Source organism: Pocillopora damicornis, chromosome 2 (assembly GCF_964200805.1).
Source record: "Pocillopora damicornis chromosome 2, jaPocDami1.2, whole genome shotgun sequence".
NCBI lineage: Eukaryota > Metazoa > Cnidaria > Anthozoa > Scleractinia > Pocilloporidae > Pocillopora > Pocillopora damicornis.
Window position 1 is genome coordinate 10,555,398 of NC_142671.1, and position 19,772 is coordinate 10,575,169.

A 19,772-nucleotide genomic window follows, 5' to 3' on the forward strand; every position below is an offset into this window, starting at 1 on the left:
CTTGTGGCAGAATCATGGGGAAGAAGTTGTCCTTCATTTTAAAATCGCTGAAATTGTAGTAACTAAACCTTGAATGAAACTATTGTAGGAAGATTCATTACTTGACGAGGGAATTCCGCATTTAATTGCACGCGAAAAGCGATACGCGAAGCGATGAGTGCGATATCGGTTTTTAAGCGCAATTTAACGCGGAATTCACGAGCCAAGTAATGGATTTTCTTTGAATCACATATTTGAATAAAAACAAGATAAAAAGAAAACAGCATTACTTATATTTGTTATGTATACGTGGATGCGAAACAATATCACTTAGCCCCGCTAAACAACTCCCCTCGTCAACCAATCAGAAGGCGAGATTTTATGCAATGATGCGATTCTATCTGATATTAGGTCTGCTGACTTGGAAAATACTACACCTAAAATTTAACACCAGCAATCTTACGAGAGAAAGCATAAAGGCTAGGTCTCTCTGACGGCTTATCTCTGGTTGACATTTTAACCAATTCTCGGACCCTTTCATAAAAACCCAACAAAGACGATATCGCCTTAAGCATTCTTCCCAATGAAAAAATGTCACTGGCAACGCTATAGAGTCGTTCACTAACAACCTCAGGGGCTAAATAGCTTTTCCCTTTGCATTTCATAACGGTGCCGTTTCTGCGGTACAACGTAACAGATGAAACCTTAAGGCTCTATCCAAAGTCAATAAGAACTGGGCTGAATTCCCCAGAGGCTGAGGGCCGTTCTAGTACAACATTGTTTCCTTTGATGTCGTTATGAAGGTATCCTTTAGAGTGCACGTGGTCTAAAACACTGCATATCTTTTTAAATATAGAAATACAGTTTGCTTTAGTAACTGCGTTGTTATCGGCCGCTTGATGGAGAGTTAGACTTTCTTGCTGAACACCATGAAATTGAGTCACAAGGCATAATGGTGAGGCCTTTGTAACAACACCAAAAAACATGGGTAGATGTGGATGGTCCCCCAAAGCAGAAACGACCTTTGCTTCGTGGAGTAAATCTCTCCTTGCTCGTTCTTCATCCTCTGACGTTTCGTTGTGAGTCATTTGCTTGACAATAACGTCGATGCCTCGATAGCGCCCGAGAAAACACTGTCCAAAGCTTCCACTCCCAACTGGATTTTTAGACAAGTATTCAATGTTTTCTGGCCTGAGTTCTTTGGGTTCAAATCTGGATCCATTGCTCGCTGTGGTTTTTTTTCCAATTAAAAAGGTTTGATGACGTTTCCCACGAGGTTTCTGCGAGACAACTGCGTCGGCACCAACAGCCATTTGAATCATCTTAGCAGCTCTTGAACAACCACCCAAAGCCTCTTTCTTCTCTTCACTGCCTGGTTTAAGCGCGAGAATATGGGGTTTCTTGACATTTTGTGGCTCAAAATGTTGGTCCGAAGGAGGCAGTTTCGTTTGCTTAGCCTCAGAAGTACAAGGCACCAACTCATTCGCTTCGCGGTTGAGTGATTGTAGTTCAACATTTTTATTCGTTGAATTCGGCATTTGCTTCCCTTGTTTCCTCTTTCTCCATTCTTTTCTCTGTCTGTTTCTTTCTTCTGGAGTGTTTTTTCGTGATTTAATAACTCGCTCTTTTCGTTCTTCTTCATCTTCAAAATCCTTCACAAATTCCGCCATTGTTATATAGCTAATTGAACTATTTCCGAAACACAAATGAGCTCGTGATCGGTGTAAAAGTATAAAACAAAGGCTTGTTGATGTGCAGGAAATTCAATGCTCGTTTTAATGAACTTGATGATATGTGAAAACCCGAGTTGCTCTTCAATCGTTTCTGGTTTGCTTTCATTACGTGACATTCTTCTATCAGAAGAGTGTCGGGAAAAACACCTCGCAAGTATCGTACGTGTCAACACCCTCCACGCCTCGACTAACGCTAAAAAAGCTCCATACAATTCCTTATAATTTTATTATAAGGAATTGTGTGGAGCTCTCCGGGATACTTACAGTGCAAGCCCTGTGTGTCTTCTCATGCGTCCTCTTAACCCGTTTTTTTTTTTGTGACAGAGTATTTATTTTGTAAGGTAAAATGGCTGATTGAACAATTCTGGGGGTAAAAGAATGAAAATGAAACTGCGTTTCGATGGTCCGTGCAATGTTACCGAAACATCTAACGCCTATACTCATGCCACTCCAGAGGGCCTAAAAGGAAAGATCACACTCCTCGTGATCGTCCGACTTTTTTTCTATCGCAAAAAGAAAAGCAATTCAAGTAAAGCGACATAAAAACACAGCTAATATCCAACAAAGAGTTGTATAAATGTCCAATATGAAATAGCATGAGTTCTGATAATGGTTCTTACGATAACACATGTTGAAACATGTGCTGCTTTGAAAAAAAAACACGCGCTAACATATACCCTAGATTAGAGAGAGAGTTTTTTTTGTTGTTTTAATTTTGAGCCATAAATTGCAAGCGGTAGTGTAGAACGAATATGAAATTGCCAACAATCCTTAAACTTCGTTGGCAATCAAGTTCTTATTGATTAAATACTTCACACTGTAGCTCTGTAGAAGTTATATGAGATCTCTATATGCGAACTTTCCAAATTTCATTTTTCTTTTGGTTGTTATTTATAATAGCCATAACGTCAAATTTTTCTTCGTTTCGCTAGATGTCGATTTGTCGCCTATTTGGTTAAAGTCACCCACACGTTTGCCCCATGCTAAAAGTTTTTGCGGAAAATTCATTAGAAAGGTGAAGTCAAAAAGTGTCTGAATTATTAGTGGCAGTGAATCATTAAAAGCTCCTATATGACGAGTTTTCTTTTTGAAACGATTTGATTATCGGCTTTTGGTCAATTTCAGATATTTTGGCTTCAGCAGACCTTCTCCAGCGGCAAGAGAGAAAATATTTTCTATTCATATTAGGCATTGAACCCCAGCCAAGTGGTTTGATAATTGAGGAGGTTATTTGTTTCATTTGCATACAGCGCTCAAAACCAATATTCAATCAAAGTGTTCTTGATATGGTTGGTCTCGAAATGGTTTATGGGGCTTCTTGGCAACCTCATCCATGACTATTTCGTCACTTAGGCTCCTTATAATGTACTCGCAACCCTCTGAATGAGGCTGAACGACGCAGTCCGCAAATTTCCTCATGTGACTTTCCAAATGAGTCAGTGGCGAGGATCCTTGTGATAAAACCTGATAATGAAAGTCTTTTTCCTTGAAAATTTTTTTATGTGCCTCAATTCTAGCCTTAGTATCATTTCGCACTTGCCATATCCGCAGCTGACCAATCATGTACGCGGTGGCCTGACCCGGGTTGCTTTGATACCTTGTAACGTCTTTCTCGGCTTTGTCAGTTCTGTCCCAGGCTTTCTCGGCAAAGAGTTTCAACGCTTCCCGTCGTTTCATTCCTGGAGAGAAAATAAGATTGCCAATCCTCAAAGGGTATAAGTGAAAGAGACACAGGTTATACACACAACTTACGTTTTGACAAGTGCTCGGGTTTCGATACTCCTGCAGTTGTTTTGTATTGCGTGTCACAGAAACAAAGCTTGAAGTAATAAATGTGATTTGAATGTAAAAACGCGCATTTGGCTTCAAGTGCAGAAAAACACGCATGATCCACTCGCGATTGCTTTAGTTTGTATCTGATCGGTTGCAAGAGTTACACGAGTTTTCCAGACAAATTGCAGAGTACTGCAAAGAAAAACCAATACAGGCCTGGAATATTTTCGACAAAAAACAAAAAAATTCTTTACTTCAACCGACCTTTATAATGAAGCCCAGAGTCTATCATCAAGCGCAGTGCCCGCCATATTTGCCACTTGATCATGCCATACAGCTGCAGCGGTTTGTCGGCATAAGCGTCTGTCTCTGTAGCGATCAGCGGATTCTCAGCGTATAGAGCCCAGCCCTCCGTAAATGCAGTATAATAAGAGATGCCGTTCAACCAACTGATAACATCCTCGCACTTGTCATAAAATAACTCCTTGAAACCTTGACTCTAGTAAACCAAACGACGACAAAACGCTGAGATACTCGAAAAAACGGTTCCAATCTACGTCTGTTTATATATGACTAACCACAGCAGGATACATGAATATATCTTATTTGTGTAAGTCTAAAGGTGTCCCATCACAATGGGTGCAAATATTGTTGAAAGAGAATGTAAACTGAGGAGAGAAGAAGATCAGCAGTATGCAATCGTAATGTGGGGATCCATGCTGTAAGTAACTACACATGATCGATAACAGGCTTTAGAATATACTAAACCAGCGAAGAGTGTTGAATGGGCGCTCTGATTGGCTATTTAAACTCCGAATATCTTTTGCTATTAACCTCCAAGTATTTGCGCGGAATTTGGGTGCGAAAATATTTTAATCTTTGCAGGACTAAATGAATTAAAATCATCTTTTTATGCTATATCAAGTACATACCAAAACAACTATTCACCTCAGTGTCGGTGGCTAGCAGTTAAAATTTAACTCGCCTCTTCGCGGCCCGGTAAATATCTCCCATTAGCCACCTCCACTTCGGTGATGATCTGTTAATTATTGTTGAGTGAGAAAAAAATTTACATGACTGAGTAAGGAAAGTGCGGTTAGAAATATCTTGTTATCCGCGTATACCTGTGTGTGGTGCCCAGGCCTTGCCTCGTGTGCAGCAACTGAGAGAGCACTGTATTTTGGTCCCAGGTCCTTCATAAAGAACGGCAGTCTATACTGCGCAGGTTTGGTGCAATCGCTATCACTGGATCTGTAACTCTGGGATCCAGTCCCTGGATTGAAATTTGAGACCAACTGAACCGGACAATTTGGAGTGCTTTGATGTTCACCAGTGAAATAAAACATGTGAGTCGTTTTCGGTTCGAGATCACCAAGCAGAGCTGGATAAAATAATTAAATGACGGGGAAAACTTAGGCATTAGTTAAAATAACCAGAGTTACTTTTTAGTATGGCAGCCAAAATGCTCACTGATTTTCGGTCACGTCATGTAACACATGACACACTTCCCTTTTGCCTATATAAACTCTCTACTCTTTTAAGCTATTTTACTTTCTTTTCTTTTAGGCCACAGATTTCTTTTGGCAGGCCTGACCTGTTAGATGTAATTGTCCCACATGCGAGAGTACTCCTTTCTTGAAGTTCCTCAAACAAAGTGACTGAATGCATCGATATGTGATTTATATCACGTTTTCTATTTGAGATAAAATACTTACAGTTCACATATTCAAACCACGCCTTCATAGCTTGATATCTCTTGGGACAGTAAATCTTTGCCTTCGCCATACTGGTGCACTTATCAAATGCGTCTTTGTTACTCTCGTTCTGTGGAATCTTCTCGTCGTTGAAATACATGCTACGATCTTCCAAATGTTTCTTAAGTTCTTCTATGGCTTGGTCTTCACATGTTTTGTTTGTAATTTTCCTAGCAATTTCAACCGCCTTTGGATAAAGCTGACCAAGCATTCTCTCCCCTAAGGAATACACCTCATCTGGTGTCATTTCTATTGTCGTAAAGTAAGGAAGCATCATCTCGTAGGCTCTTTTTCCATTCAAGGACTCTCCGGTAGGTAGTTTTCCAGTAGTTCGTATTTTCGTATTTTTTCCATATTTGTAAATGTACGATAAAGGTAGCGAAGCCAAGCCGCTGGACAATATACTCGGGGCGCAGTACTGCGAATGGTTGAAGGCCAAGTAAGTTAATAACTTATCCAGCGGTTTCCCTAAGTATGCCACCAGAGCCTCATTTATGGAGGTATTAACAGAGACCTTATGTTTCTTCTCCCATGTGTCAAAGGCGCGTTTATCGAGTTTTGCCAGCCATTTTGGATCAACAATTTGTTGCGTGAATGATTCTCTCAGCACACCTTCAAACATATAGGATCAGTGCAATAAGTCTAAAAAATCGCATAGGTTTGAAAAGAGTAAGCGTTAGCCTCACGATGCAGTTGATTTCGGTCAATGACATTTGAATGAGTGGCTTTTGATCTATACCAAGCTTTAAAAATACTTTCCTCCTTGGAAACGAGCCATTCCCCCTAACGAAGGGCTAACACTCGAAACGTCAGCTCTAGAAACTATTTACGGTGGTCAATGTACGTTATCAACTCTGTTGATAAAAACAAATTATTTTGAAATACCTCCCACCGACGCAGCATTACAGCTTCTTTTAAAGACAAGGTGCATTATAATTATTATCACGTCTTTATAAAATCGCTCTCTTCCAAATGATCTCCGAAACGTATCAAGCTGAAACAAGATTGCTACAACCATGAATTTTTACCTACCCGTGGGCCCAAGTTGGGAGACTTTAATATAGGCTCGCTGTAAGGAGTACAATCCATATTGGCAATCTTCCGCTGAACGTACAAATCCCTCCTTTATACCGTATTTCATGTTTTCAATGTACTGCAATATCGAATCTCTCACCAGCTTTAGCCGATCTATCACATAGTTCACATCATCTTCCGTCTTAGGCTGTATACCCCACCCCTGGTAGGTAAAATGAGCCTGCAGATCGTAGCCCATGTTACATATTGGATGCCAACAGAATGAACCAGGTCCAAGCATCCAGTCTCCAGCATAGTAATTCTCTTCGTAGGGCGCTCCAAAGTTGCTTTGTAGAAAGTGCTTCACTTGAGCTATTGCCTTGCTCTCGCGAGGCTTAAGCTTGTTGCTACTCACTGTGTTCTCGAGTTTATTGGCTTCTTGGTAAAGAGCTCTCGCAGCGTCCGTTCGCCTTCGAATCGCGCTTGGATGGGAATTGTATGGAAAGAATTCTCGTCGGACTGATTCAGGTGTTGATTCCGGGTCATAAACCACATTGTTTGGATTCATCTTGTAGTAGGTTGTTTTGACCTTGCGAACAAAAGCCTCCAATCCGACGCGTTGCGCTTCACTCGAATAGCTGCAAAGTACAGATGTACCTCTCCGCATGCGCAGTTTCGATCTGTCTTCGCTATATTCTGAGTATCCACCCGCGATCAGACTAAGTGTAACTCCTACAAAGCAAAACACTGAAGCAACAGCTGTAATTCTCTACCAGGTACTCTGAAGCTAGAACAATAACATAATTAAAAATTTTATAGGAACAGGAGTTATCTGTCTCTATAACAATGGTCTCCCAAACGAATAGATAATTTACTCAATTTCAGTGCTACGATAGTCATCGTTGACTTTAAGAAGTGAATTGAGTTTGGTACTTAGATTTTACTTCTGAAGTCTGTGCGCGCGTATAATTGCTTTGGAAGTTTTTCATTTGCTTTTCTCGCTATGCTTATAAAAGTAGCCGCACACCACTCTTAAAGCTAAAACTACATCGAAACAATTTGTACTGTTTAACTATCAGCTGCTTCTTGAATTGACGGCACAAATTGTATGTCTTGTCAGGTTCTCATAAATCAAGAAGGGAAAAGGAGAAATTATCTGTCATTTTATAGTGAACTGATCGATGAATTCAAAAGTTCGATGGTTTGGTGCTCCTCTCAATTGAGCGAGAACAACAAATCTTCGACTCTACAAACAAAGAGAAGATCATCGTTTCAATGTCGCTCGATTTTTTTTTTTTTTTGCGAAATTGCGCAAGTCATGGTCTTTGTTCATAATATTTAAATGAAGTCAGCTGGTTATGGTTTTCTCTCCTTCACTTGATAACGTTGTCGAAACACGTTATTCTAACTGAATTAAGCCTTCAACTTTTTGGTGGCTAGTAATCAATTTTGAGGTAATCTATCACTTAGATTTGGTTTCATTTTGCAAACAGACACAATAATTGAGTTGGCCATAATTCTAGCTTGTAATTAAAAATACTTCAAAATAGTGATTCTTCAACTTCTCACCTCTTACGCTTCTCAAGGTGGTTATTTGAATCCTCATTATTTCTTCAGATCAGTTCATTACAACAGACTAGCACTTAATCCAGTTGCTCATCCTACCATAGCTTCCAAACTTAAATGATCGCCTTTAAAACTTTTCAACCTCTGTGAGGTATTGATGAACTACGTTTTTAAGATTTGCTTGATTATGTGAACTAAAAAACAAACACAAGTATCCTATTTGTGCCTCAGGATAACAAACTGGTAGATGTAAGAACCACACCAGCCGGTCAACCATCAACAAACAGCGGCGCCAAACGAAATCGAAGCACTGGAGAAACGTAGTACAGTCGAACCTGTATTAAACGGCACCGTATTAAGCGGTCACCCTGTATTAAGCCGGGTCAGTTATCAAAGTCCCAAAATTCTCTCTCCTTAAACCCTGTAATTTTCATCTCTATATAAGCGGTCGTGTAATTATTTTAATCTGAATGTCTAAATGGCTTTCCGTTTGGCTATTGTAAGCGTTTCAACTAAAGAACTGCGTACTGGGTACGCCATTTATTTAAGTCGTGAGAAAAAACCGTTATTGTTACTAGATATTAAACTGTTCGACAAAAGTAAAATGGATAACTATTTATTTTATTCCATGTTTGATATAACTCTCTTCTATATTATATTAATCCGGGTAAATATACGCTTTAATTTAACTTTCTCCCAACAAACAATACAAATTTAAAATATACGGCAGAAATAACTCGGTTTCTGTACATACGCAATTCATAACATCCGATGGTTCTCGAATCTGGCATGACAGTACTGCTTAAAACTGAAGATTTTGGAGGGCATCGGAGACCAGTAAGTTTTACGATAGCTTTGGAGCTCTTTTTTTTGGCTCGTTTATGTTTCGCCCCAGGCCAACTAAGTCCGACATGAACTTCACCCATGAGATTATGTTCTAGCCACTTAATCTTTCAAATACCGCTTCCGACCAAACTAGTAACCTCTTTATAACCTTAGAATTAAAAAACTGTGTCAGTTTTCTATCCAGACACAAATTTCAGTGAGGAAGGAAATACAAAAGAACTGTTTTGATCAATACCGGAACAATTTGGAATACTATTTCTTTAAAGTAACCCGCCTAACATTTAAACAGACCGGACGTGAAAAACTTATCTTCTTCTACACGTCAACTCATGAGATCCCCTCTTCTTCCTTTTAACCCTTTACACCCAAACATCAGTATGCATATTCTCCATACTATTCTCTATACATTTCCAAAGGTGCTGACAAGAAGAATTAGCATGCCAAAACAGAGTTTCTGTAGTTTATGATCATTTCCGTTATTCTCATGACCTTAGTGTGTGATTCAGGGGTGATATTGTAAGGAGAAATACGATGCTAGTCACTCTTAGGGGTTAAAGGGTTAAATACAGCATGTCTGAAACAGATCCCCCTTCCAATCAGCGTATCTCTTTGTGGACAATTTAGGGGAGTTCCTCTCCCTTAACTTACTGTCAAGACGGAGTCAACCAGGAAATTCTATGACCATCTGAACCGCAAGGTCATAAATATAGTGCCTCAGAAACGACAACACTGAATGATTTTTTAAGATTCGTTCTTTCAGCTCTCGAAGAAAGTCTAAAACGACTGTTAAGTTTGGTCTTAATTGAGGCCTCTTAGTAAATACATCTTCCCTCACATAGCTCCTGAAATCAAGTATCGCACGGTACTTAAACCTCATACATCTGACTCAATAGATCTTAAGATACCTCCATATCTGTTCCCGCAGGGAATTTTAGAAGATACCCATGGATTAGCATAACCGTTACCATCAACGCTTGATATTGATGTGTTTGGAGTTCTGCTCGGTTCAGTTCTTTCCTGTAGTGGTCCTAAATTGTTCAGACCACCAGATAAGGGCAGCGAACTCGTTTGAGCATTCACTGTTACACTGGTGTGAGATCGCACTGAATTATTGTCACTTAAGGAAGGGTTTGATCCATTTCGTAGAGTGAACCTTCTTTGTTCCAACGTCTCTCTAACTTGATCCAAAACAGAATCAACGTCCATACTAAGAGCAGTGTAATCTCCCCTCGTAGGTTGCCCCGTAATACCCGGGTATGGTGGCAGCTCATCATCGTCGTCATCATCATCGTGTTCATCGGAAGACAAATGATCTGCTTGACGGGACTGCTGCGGAGTCAATTCAGCTCGGGCCAGGGGGGAAATACCACGCTGCATAGAAAAACTCAGGGTACTTTGTAGTGAACTCGAAGGTCTCTGCCGTGGGTTAAAAAGTGGCATTCCCACAGGTGTTCCAACTTTCGGAATTACCATTGGTGATCTATGTCTGTCGAAAGAGCGGCGTGGTGTTGTAGGGGTTGAGACAGGGGACCCCCTCCTTGGGGTCGCTGCCGGAGTATTGGCTAATGATCCTTGACATGGTGTTGGTGGGTACAGCTCTGGATAGCGCATCACTAGAGAGAATAAACTTGAATTAGGACCTCTTCATTTGATTAGGCTTAGGGGGCCTTCTAGCCCTGTTTCCATCAGCCGAAATCTTGGAAACAGAACATTGTAGCACGAATGACTGGCTTCATCTGAAGAATTGCTTTATTCCAGCTCATCTCTAAGAGAGAAGGAATGAGACGGAAACTTCCAAGTCCCATGGGTGGAGCAGGGGAGAGGAAGACTCTAATATAGTAATTAACCACTTCCCTTCATCTGAAGCAATCCTCTGATTACAGAAACTCAACTCTGGGTCAATGATTGTACATATGAAGATTGGATAAAACTAGAATTTGACGATTTAACTGCCAACTATTTTATTGTTAAGAGATGCAAATGCAATACTTGCTCATGTATTTCGTAGACTCCTTTCATCTACAAGTCATGACAAGTTTGTAAATTCTCTTTATTTCACAAATGTTTGCCTCAGAGAGAACAATAATGAAATGCTTACCATCATCATAAGTGGGTGGAGCATTTTGTTGAAAGATGTCATTGTCAGAATAAGAGATCTGTCTGCGGCCACTCTGTGTCAAGCTGCCATGGCGACGCTCCTGTAATCTCCTCCTCGTGTGGCTAAATGTAATGATTGACAGGATTGCAAAGATTGCAGCACATGCCACACCTATCACAATTCCAGTGTAGTGACGACTGAAGTCAATCATTTCCTCATCTTCCTCATTTAAAACTAAAAAGCAATCAAAAGCTAGGTTGAAGAGAACCATATCACATTGCATCAGTAAAAGAGCAGAAAATGGTCAAATGAACAGTCCATCTTCAGGTATTGAAGTTATTGGTACATCCTTTCGAACAGGATAAGCTGTAACCCTTTATGTACAAATAGTTTTATCATATCAAAGTCTCTTCTAACCTCCCTGTTATCTTAGGGCCTGTTTACATTTCACATCACTGTGAATTATTTTGTTGGGGAAAAGGTTTTATTAAGAGAAATCTTACATAACATCATTCCGCATGCCAATAGCCAGACACATAAAACCTTATATAATTTGTATAAAACAGACAAATAGCACAAAGTCATTGAAAAAATCCACATATGACACCACATTCAGTGGTTGTGTTGATGCCTGTGAATACATTTTGTTTGAGTGGTTTTTGATTATTTTTTTTTCTAAATTGATTATTTTTTCAGAATTTGGTTACCTTCATCAACTGGAGTTGCTGTGTATGTTGCCATAAAGCCTGGAGCTGAGCCATCTTCATTGGATTTAAACTCCACCCTCATACCGTTTTTAGAGGAAACAATTTTCCTTTCCCAGCCCTCTGCCCCTCCACAAAGAGCTTTGAGTTTTTCTGACCAGCTGGTGACACCATCAAGAACAATAACAAAATCTGGGCAATTTGGCCACTTCATGGAAGTTAGTTCCAAAGAAAATTTCCTAATGGCCAAATACAATCAATAAGATTAATTAATTGGCTAGTAGTTGTAATAAGAGCATTAGCTTTGAAATCAGGTGCTACCAGGTTAAAATCCTCATTTCAGCTTCTCAATTAACTTTGTCTCCCAGTCCTTCCACATTCAAGTCCTCCACTGCACTCTGCACACACACGCACCACACAGAAATTGAAACTATTGCAGCAAGAAAACTTTGCAAAATCAGGCAGTGCTCCTGGACTGATGTCACTTTTCTACTCATCACCTCCCTATTGATCATGTAGGAAGAAATGACTGAATATTGGCTATCATTGGAAGTAAGGTTTGTAGGCAGTTTATTATATGGCACCAGGACCAAAAATACACATGGCTTAAGAACAGTCCATATGGCAAAATACAGACCAAGTAAGAATTAATCAGAATGCTCAGATTTACCTCAGGTCTACCTAGCCATAAAATAAATAACTGTATTTCACCTACCTTAACTGCAAGCTTATCACAAATCCACTGGGAACTTCTATTTCCCACACACAATTTGCATTGTACGGATAACCTTTAGGATAACCAGGAGAGTAGAATGTCTCAGATAGTGAAGTCATGGTAACACCACATCCAGCTGTCAATCAAAGTACAAAATTCCAACAAAAGTCAATGAAAGACTTCTTCCAATGATACTAAAAAAAGATCTACATTTACAATATTTGTAAAATAAATTCTTACGGCAAGTTTGAGTATAACCTGACAGACTCTCACACATGAATGGTATCATTAATTGCAGCCCAAATAACTTTTCAAGTTAGTTAACCAAATCAAATGCAGAAACAAACAAACTGCTTTAAGGTTTTAGATAGGCATCTGACTGAATTGCAGCCTGGGGTGGGGTTTTCACAATAATAACAGGGATTAATGAAAGAAATGCTTATAATTACTTTCTACTTACTTCTGGTAATTTTAGTGCCAGAAGTTTTAGATTAATTTAGAAATTTAAGTAATGATCTAGATTAATTCACACGATTTATTTGATAAATAAATAACAATGAAGTGAAATAATAATAAAAAATATATATAACCTACCTGGTGCTGCAATTGTATTGCAGTTTACTGGAGTTGCTGAGAAAATAAAATAATGATTGTTATATCACTTTAAAGATATCTGAATAACTTTCCTTGCCCTAACACATAGAGATAGTTACAGTACAAACATATACGGTGGTTTAAGTCTGTTTAAACCACAGCTCTATTACATCAGATGGTCTTCAGCAAAAAATCACCTTAGCTATAAGTTTGACTCTATATATTGATGTTATTCTGAAATTCAACCAGCCATGCTTCAATTAGTACATTTCATATAATTTAGGGTTTAAAATTTTGGTGTCAAATCAAACAGTATTACCAAATTTCTTTCTTCTCATCATCTTTCTATTTGACAATGTATTAATATGTTGACTTAAATAAAATTTAGTTTTTGTCTGTCCTTTTGTGTTCTGGGAAATGTTTTAGCATCATTTAAAAGATAAAATGATAGCTCATTTACAAAAAGGAGGAAAAAACAGTAGATCACCTTCAAATGCATTGTAAAAGTATGATAATTTTACCTTATCAGGCAGTCTACAGCCAGAGTGAATAAAAAGATGCCAGAGTAAAGTGTGTGCACTTATCATGCATGAAATTATTAAGAAATAGACTCCATGTTGCCGCATGTCTGTTCTTCAATAGATCACAGATGATGTAATGGATAACATGGTAAGAAACAAAAAAGTGGCACACAAAGTGTGACATTATCATTGATGTTCTAACCACATTTCGAGGTCTTCTGTGATCTGTTGCTGAACAAACACATAGCAACATAAATTCTACTTGTTTTAGATGACAAAAAAGCAAAACGTTGCTAATGGTGAAATCATTAAAGCATGTGTCCTCAATTAAAGGAAAAAGGAAAAACCAATCAGACTGCACGACTATAACTCAGCTTATCATACAGTGTGCCATACACAATGCAATAATGAGAAGTACTTTATAAGAACCTACCAAGACTGTGCTCATCGCATCTGTTCCTCACAGCAGCAACTTCATTTTTCGTTAATGCTCTATTATAGATCTGTAAACATGATATTCGTCCTTGGAAACTGTCTCCTTTACCTTGTCCACCCCCAATACGAATATCATGGTCTGTGCTTAATTCAAACTTGCCCAAATATTTTATCTGAACATCTTTACCATCTATCCACAAGGTTGCCATTCCAGTGTTATAGCTAAAAGAAACTCCAATGTATTGCCACTTATTTTGAAGATTAACTGAATAATTACCATTGTTAACTGATGAAAAAGATTTTCTAGTTCGATCTGCAAACTTTGCAGACAATGAAGTAGTACTTGAGGTGTAAAGTCCAACATCGCCATCCTTATTCAAATACTGTATGACAGAACCAGCATGATCCATTTGATATATCCAAACTAAAATTGTTACTGATGTTTTCACATCCAGATGACGACTTTGTGGAATAGTGACATGGCTTGTTCCAATTCCTGCAAACTCATATGCAGTTTCTGCTTGTCCAAATGGGCCTGTTGCGAGGTGAACATTGTGACCTGTTCCCCTCAAGTTACCATAGCAGCTTGCATCAGCAGTTTCATAGTTTTTATTAAATGGATATAACCCAACAGGATATGGAAGAGAATCTGAATTGAATATTTAAAAAGAATGATAAATAATAGAATCGTAGATAGCATTCTTGATACAGAAGTGCAACTCATCTTGCCAATACCATAGGTTGCCAGTTACAATGTTGGATCTGAAGTGTATGGTAACAGTGACCTTCCAAATGAGGGGGCACTCTCAAAGTGAGAATTTTAGCAAGAAGCAGAAGAAGGATAAGAAACAAATACAATAAGGAAAATAGAGCTCTGCCTATCACAATTTTTCATAATTCTGTGTAGCAACTAAAGAATTCTTGGATCTTTTCTACTCAATAAACACTGAAAAATAGGCCTGATGTGTAAACAAATTTATGCAAATTACTTTTCAGTGAACATGCTTTTGCCAATTGGCTGGGAAAGAAACATTTTGGCAACTAAATTTGCTCTAGTCACCAGTTTAACGATTTGTTTTCAGGGCTCATGTGGCAAGCATTAACTACATTAGTATTTGGTGTTTCAAGTCTAAAATCAGCAAGAAGTAAGATAAAAAAAATTGCATGTCCAACATAAAGCCATGAGTATTTACATAAACCATTTTTCAATCTAAAATAATTTAATAGCCTTTGCAAATAATTTCTTAATTGTTAAGAAATTATTTGCAAAGGCAATTAAATGGTTTTATATGGAAAAATGGCCAGTTGAGTGGAAGAGAGTGGAGCTTGGAGCACTGCACTTCATTCTGCTTTAAATCAAAACTAGGATAAATTCTTCAACCTAATGATTGTTAACTAATCTTAACCACAATGGACAAATACATCATTTGTACTATGCTACATTTGTAACCAACAAAATGGAGTCATTTCTCCTAGCTGTTGTAAAGACTATTATCAGTATGTTAATTTTCTCAATGCATTTCCATTCAAAAGTTACATGTCATTTTTTACCTGTGAAGATTTGCACTGTTCGCTAATTTCATTTTAAATTTTGATATACTTGGTAATTGTGTTGTCAAAATTTGTATGTAAACATGTAGTGATTATTTCAACATCAATTACAATTACAAACAACCATTATCTTTCCATCAGCCAATATTCTTGTAGTTAATAAGGTTTTAAATTACTCTAGAAGATAATTGATCATTAAACCAAAAACACAATCTTCACGAAAAAAGGAAGTTGATAAATGATAAATTTTAAAAGGGCACCGGAACAAAAGTCAACCCGTGTTGAAATCCCGAGACTCCGTCCTTCGTCCTCTCTGAGAGTCAAGTTACATTTTTTAGCAACCTGCTTGCTTGGCTTTTGACCTCGTGAACAGTGGTAAGCCGACAATATCAACAAAACATTTGTCAAATTGAGCAAGATTCAGAAAATTGCCCAACAAATAGAATTATTTACTGTTATCAATAATCACGTATCTTCATCTTCTCATTGCCATAATGCCCTTACTATTCTGTAGGAACATCATCAGCAAGAAAAACGCTAATGAATTAACAAACGAGCGATTGTTCTCTTTTTTTTTTAAGGGTTCAATTCTGTCTGACTATTCAAAAAATATTCGTAAAGGGCAATATCTGAAACAAAACATTTGCAATGCAAAAACTGTCGGAAATCAACATCATAAATAACATAGTTCATTCACAGACTTATAATGTACTAGTTTGCTAGTGAGGTTCACAGCACAATTTTGATTTCAACGAGAAATAAGTTGTATTTCATAAGGCGTTAAGCGTACGTTTCGAAAATTGAAGGCGATCGGTGCATATCAAATACGATGGTGTGTATTTAACCTTGTCTCGTGATTCAGACCTTTTCAAATGCGCAGTATGCAGCCGAGTAAAAAATATGAAAATGTTCGCATTATGAACCAAAACAAGGAATCGGTATTTTGTCAGCATTAGAACACAACATAAAATCAATAAGACATATAAGAAATCGCTCATGCGATCTATACAGGATGATTTTTCATGCACCACTTGCTATCGAAACTCAGACGACTCTTTTCAGAATTTAATGCAATTAAATAAACAAAAATAACCGTAAACATCACAACAGGAGAAATCAACCACTAAGGGCAGACAGTGCATGCAGACGAAAAGCGAGAAATCACTTACCCTCGCAAAATCCGACGAATGGAAACACAACCAGCGTAAACAAAGCCACATAATAACAGCAAGGGCATATGTTGACCAAGTCTACTACCATTTTCAACGTAAAAGTCGTCAAATCTTTAAAAGTGCAATCGAAGATCTCCCATACTCTTGGATTTGAAATGGCTGTTCGTGCCTCCAATATGAGTGGCGACGTCCAACAGCTTACAATTTCACAGCTATTGTTGGGGCGTAATCAAGTGTAGCGTATCACATTTCTCTGTCAATGTGGTTACGTCGTTTCATGTGGTTGTGAAACATACTCGTTTAGCTTCCGAGAGTGCTGGACCTTGAACGCGTAGTATCCGATCCAAACTCTTCCAAAACAAAGCAGAATTCGACAGAAATCAAATTCTTGCACTCTGGTATCGACGAAAAATGTTTAAAATCCTCGATTAAACTCCTTCGTGCGCTTTACTATCGTCGATAGATTCACTTACTCCTTTCCCGCGTTGAAGGAAACAATGGGCGAAGTTTAGCGTATCAGCGATACTACACGCAGACGTCAATCAAATCGATTGGTGTATACAAATCGCATCACGTAAAATCGTGATATCTTTATCACATGTGTATTTCGGTCCAAGAACCGTTTAGACTTTTAACCTAAAGTACACTTACTATTTACTCTTAAACGTGATAGAAGTCAGCTGCGTGTGAAATATAAACAGACTACCATGGGGGAGTGGGTGGGGAAATCGACGCAAATTAGGGATGGGAGGCTGAAAACTTTTGTCATCAAACAGCTATCAGGTCCTGATAAGGCTAAGGGATTGACATTGAAGACGAAGAAGAATGAAAAGAAGAAGGATGAAAATCAAATAGCAATGTTACGAGCTTAAAAATCTGTCCATGCTTCTAGAAAACTTTTTTTTCCCTAGAAATTAGAACTTCCTGAGTAGTGCAAGATACGGAACCAACATAGGCGTGATGGAGCCTGTGGTTTTAGGACAGGAAAAGATCACGTTTTTTATTGTTTTGCTTTTCGCGATTATTTCATCTTAACGTTCAAAAGTTATATTTATCCTTTTTCTGCCAATACTCTCATTTTCTGAACCTGTGCTGTAATTGAATTATAGCAATACCAGAAGTAATTCATTCATTCCTTATGTGACCCAGAGGTTGAAAATCAAGGAGTTTTGTCAACGCGCAACTCAGTCCTTAAAATGAAACCTGGTAAGACACACCTACATGAAACTCTACTCTACCCAAGAGACCAATTACAAACCGATCAATTCTTTCTTTTCTCGCAAGAGTTACATGCAAAATTTCGGTACGCTGTGAAGAGACTTCCTTCTTTTTCTAAAACACTGAAGAATGCGGATTTTATTGCTGAACGACGTTCACTGGCAAAAGTTAAAGAGGTTAAAGAGGCCACTGATATTACATCGGTATTACATCGCAGGCTAATTTTTTACTCATTCAGTATTATTAAGCAAAATTTCGTTTTATAACAGCTGATATCAGTCTATGGCAACCAGCAAATCGTGGAAATTGGGTAGAAACTATGGTATTTAGCGCGTAATAAGGACTCTTAGTGGGTTCATGTACGAGACAGAATTGTAGGCATTTGAATTTCTTGTATGAGCAATTTTATACAATCGATAAAAACCAGGGTCGAACTCACCACAAGATAAGACTGACCACTTCCGTACTAACGGTCTCAATGAGTACAACCCACTAAGCGTATAAATGAAGCACAAACGGGCAAAGCAGTTACACACGTATATTCTTGTTTCTCAATGTTAATCTCAAAGAGACGGATAATTAAAAGACGAAAACATTGCTTAATCTGTTGCCAGATTAGAGAGAAACTCAAAAGTTTTGTTCTTCCGTTTTTAAACATGAATTAAGACTAGAACTCATCCCCCAATTAGTTACCACGAACGATTAATCAGGAAAATCCCTTAACATATCACGCTGAAGTATCGATTCTTCAGGTTTCTGAGGTGATTAAATCTAATACGCTTTCAAACCGATTCGATCCGATTAAAAAACATCTTTTTTTCCAAACACGCCAAATGAAGAGATCACATCTCTGAGCCTTTCATTTTCTGTAGTGTATCTAAAAAAAGTAAAAATTCAAATCGAAAGTGAAAAAGCGATAGAATAACAACAAAAATCACTTAGTTAGCCGCATGTGCTTGATCGATCTCCATAAGAACCGAAGGGCCACACAATTTTTAGAGACTTTAAAAGGAAGATCTACGCGTCTATGATCTGGCTAAGTCAACTTTTACTTGTTCTTCAGAATCCGACTTTTTGCAAGGGGTTCTTCCAAACCTTAAAAAACATTGCCCAACAGAGTGCCCTTTTTTTATCCATCGAAGTCAATGTTGACGCGCTTTTAATGAGTCCTGTTGATCAATCCGTCACGTACCATGTTCTATTTATCGAGATTAAACTTCCGGTACTCCTTTCAAGGCAGTGACGCATGAGCACGTCTCAACTTGTTTTATTGTCTATACTGCATTTTATCACAAATACCGCAATCTTATTGGGTACGCTATTCGTTATCTATCGTTAAAACATAGACTCTATGTTGTCATGCGTCTGTAGAATGATAAATCACAGATGACGTCAAACTGTGGTAACGACAAAAAATGATATACACAACACGCCTTCTATGATGTTTTTGAGCAAATTCGCGGCAACATGGAGTCTATTTATTCGTCTATCTAATAAAGAAGCAAATTGTTGCTTATGATGACGTCATCTAGGCGCGTCTGTCTTTTCCTCCCGTTTCCAGTGAAACCCTAGTAAGAACCAGTCAAAACGCCGGTATGATTCAGCTGATTTCATAATCCGTGATACTATGGTGAGTGGCCCAACAGTGTGTGGTAATGAACAATTACAATAAAACGTGAATCTGTTTTGTAGTTAAGGTCTAAGTTGGCCGTTAAATTGACTAGTACAGCTCAGTAGAATATATTTCCGAAAAAAAAGGATGCTAAATGCTTTGGTTTCATTCTTGCATGTCTTGTTGTCAATTTCTTTTACTTCTCTATCTGCCCCGTCTTCGCCGCGTTGTCTTGATGAAATAATCCTGAGTCCCCGGTTTCCGAAACTTCTTCGGGTCACACTAACGCCATCCTACGCCTACGATTCTGGAGATTTCTTCTCCCAGGGAGAATTCTATTTTTGGGATGTGCTAAACGATCCTTAGAAGTTTACAATGTTTGTTGTAGGTCCTGAACCAACCAGACCCTGCTAGAACATGTTGCCATTCGAGACACAAAATTTTGCGTTCGGTATTGGTCCTTATGGATCCTTGTGGTAATCGAGGT

General features: G+C 38.4%; 3 protein-coding genes across 3 annotated transcripts; all 3 read right to left on the reverse strand.

Moving 5' to 3' along the window:
- Positions 1 to 249: 249 nt before the first annotated feature.
- On the reverse strand, positions 250 to 2,002 carry LOC149049859 (uncharacterized). The gene has a single exon (XM_089195446.1). It carries the CDS (start codon positions 1,647 to 1,649, stop codon positions 693 to 695), a length of 957 nt encoding a protein of 318 aa, XP_089051572.1. The 5' UTR covers positions 1,650 to 2,002; the 3' UTR covers positions 250 to 692.
- An 862-nt stretch (positions 2,003 to 2,864) lies between these two features.
- On the reverse strand, positions 2,865 to 7,992 carry LOC113670837 (uncharacterized). Its single transcript, XM_027187023.2, has 6 exons — positions 7,823 to 7,992; positions 6,272 to 7,000; positions 5,201 to 5,851; positions 4,610 to 4,866; positions 3,750 to 3,984; positions 2,865 to 3,391 (listed from the first exon to the last, which is right to left on the reverse strand). The coding sequence occupies exons 1-6, from the start codon at positions 7,857 to 7,859 to the stop codon at positions 2,979 to 2,981; spliced, it is 2,322 nt and encodes a 773-aa protein (XP_027042824.2). The 5' UTR covers positions 7,860 to 7,992; the 3' UTR covers positions 2,865 to 2,978.
- Positions 7,993 to 8,419: 427 nt separating this feature from the next.
- On the reverse strand, positions 8,420 to 17,164 carry LOC113670838 (uncharacterized). The gene is made up of 7 exons (XM_027187024.2): positions 16,453 to 17,164; positions 13,731 to 14,381; positions 12,777 to 12,812; positions 12,183 to 12,318; positions 11,471 to 11,706; positions 10,764 to 10,997; positions 8,420 to 10,278 (listed from the first exon to the last, which is right to left on the reverse strand). The coding sequence occupies exons 1-7, from the start codon at positions 16,541 to 16,543 to the stop codon at positions 9,539 to 9,541; spliced, it is 2,124 nt and encodes a 707-aa protein (XP_027042825.2). The 5' UTR covers positions 16,544 to 17,164; the 3' UTR covers positions 8,420 to 9,538.
- Positions 17,165 to 19,772: the final 2,608 nt, after the last annotated feature.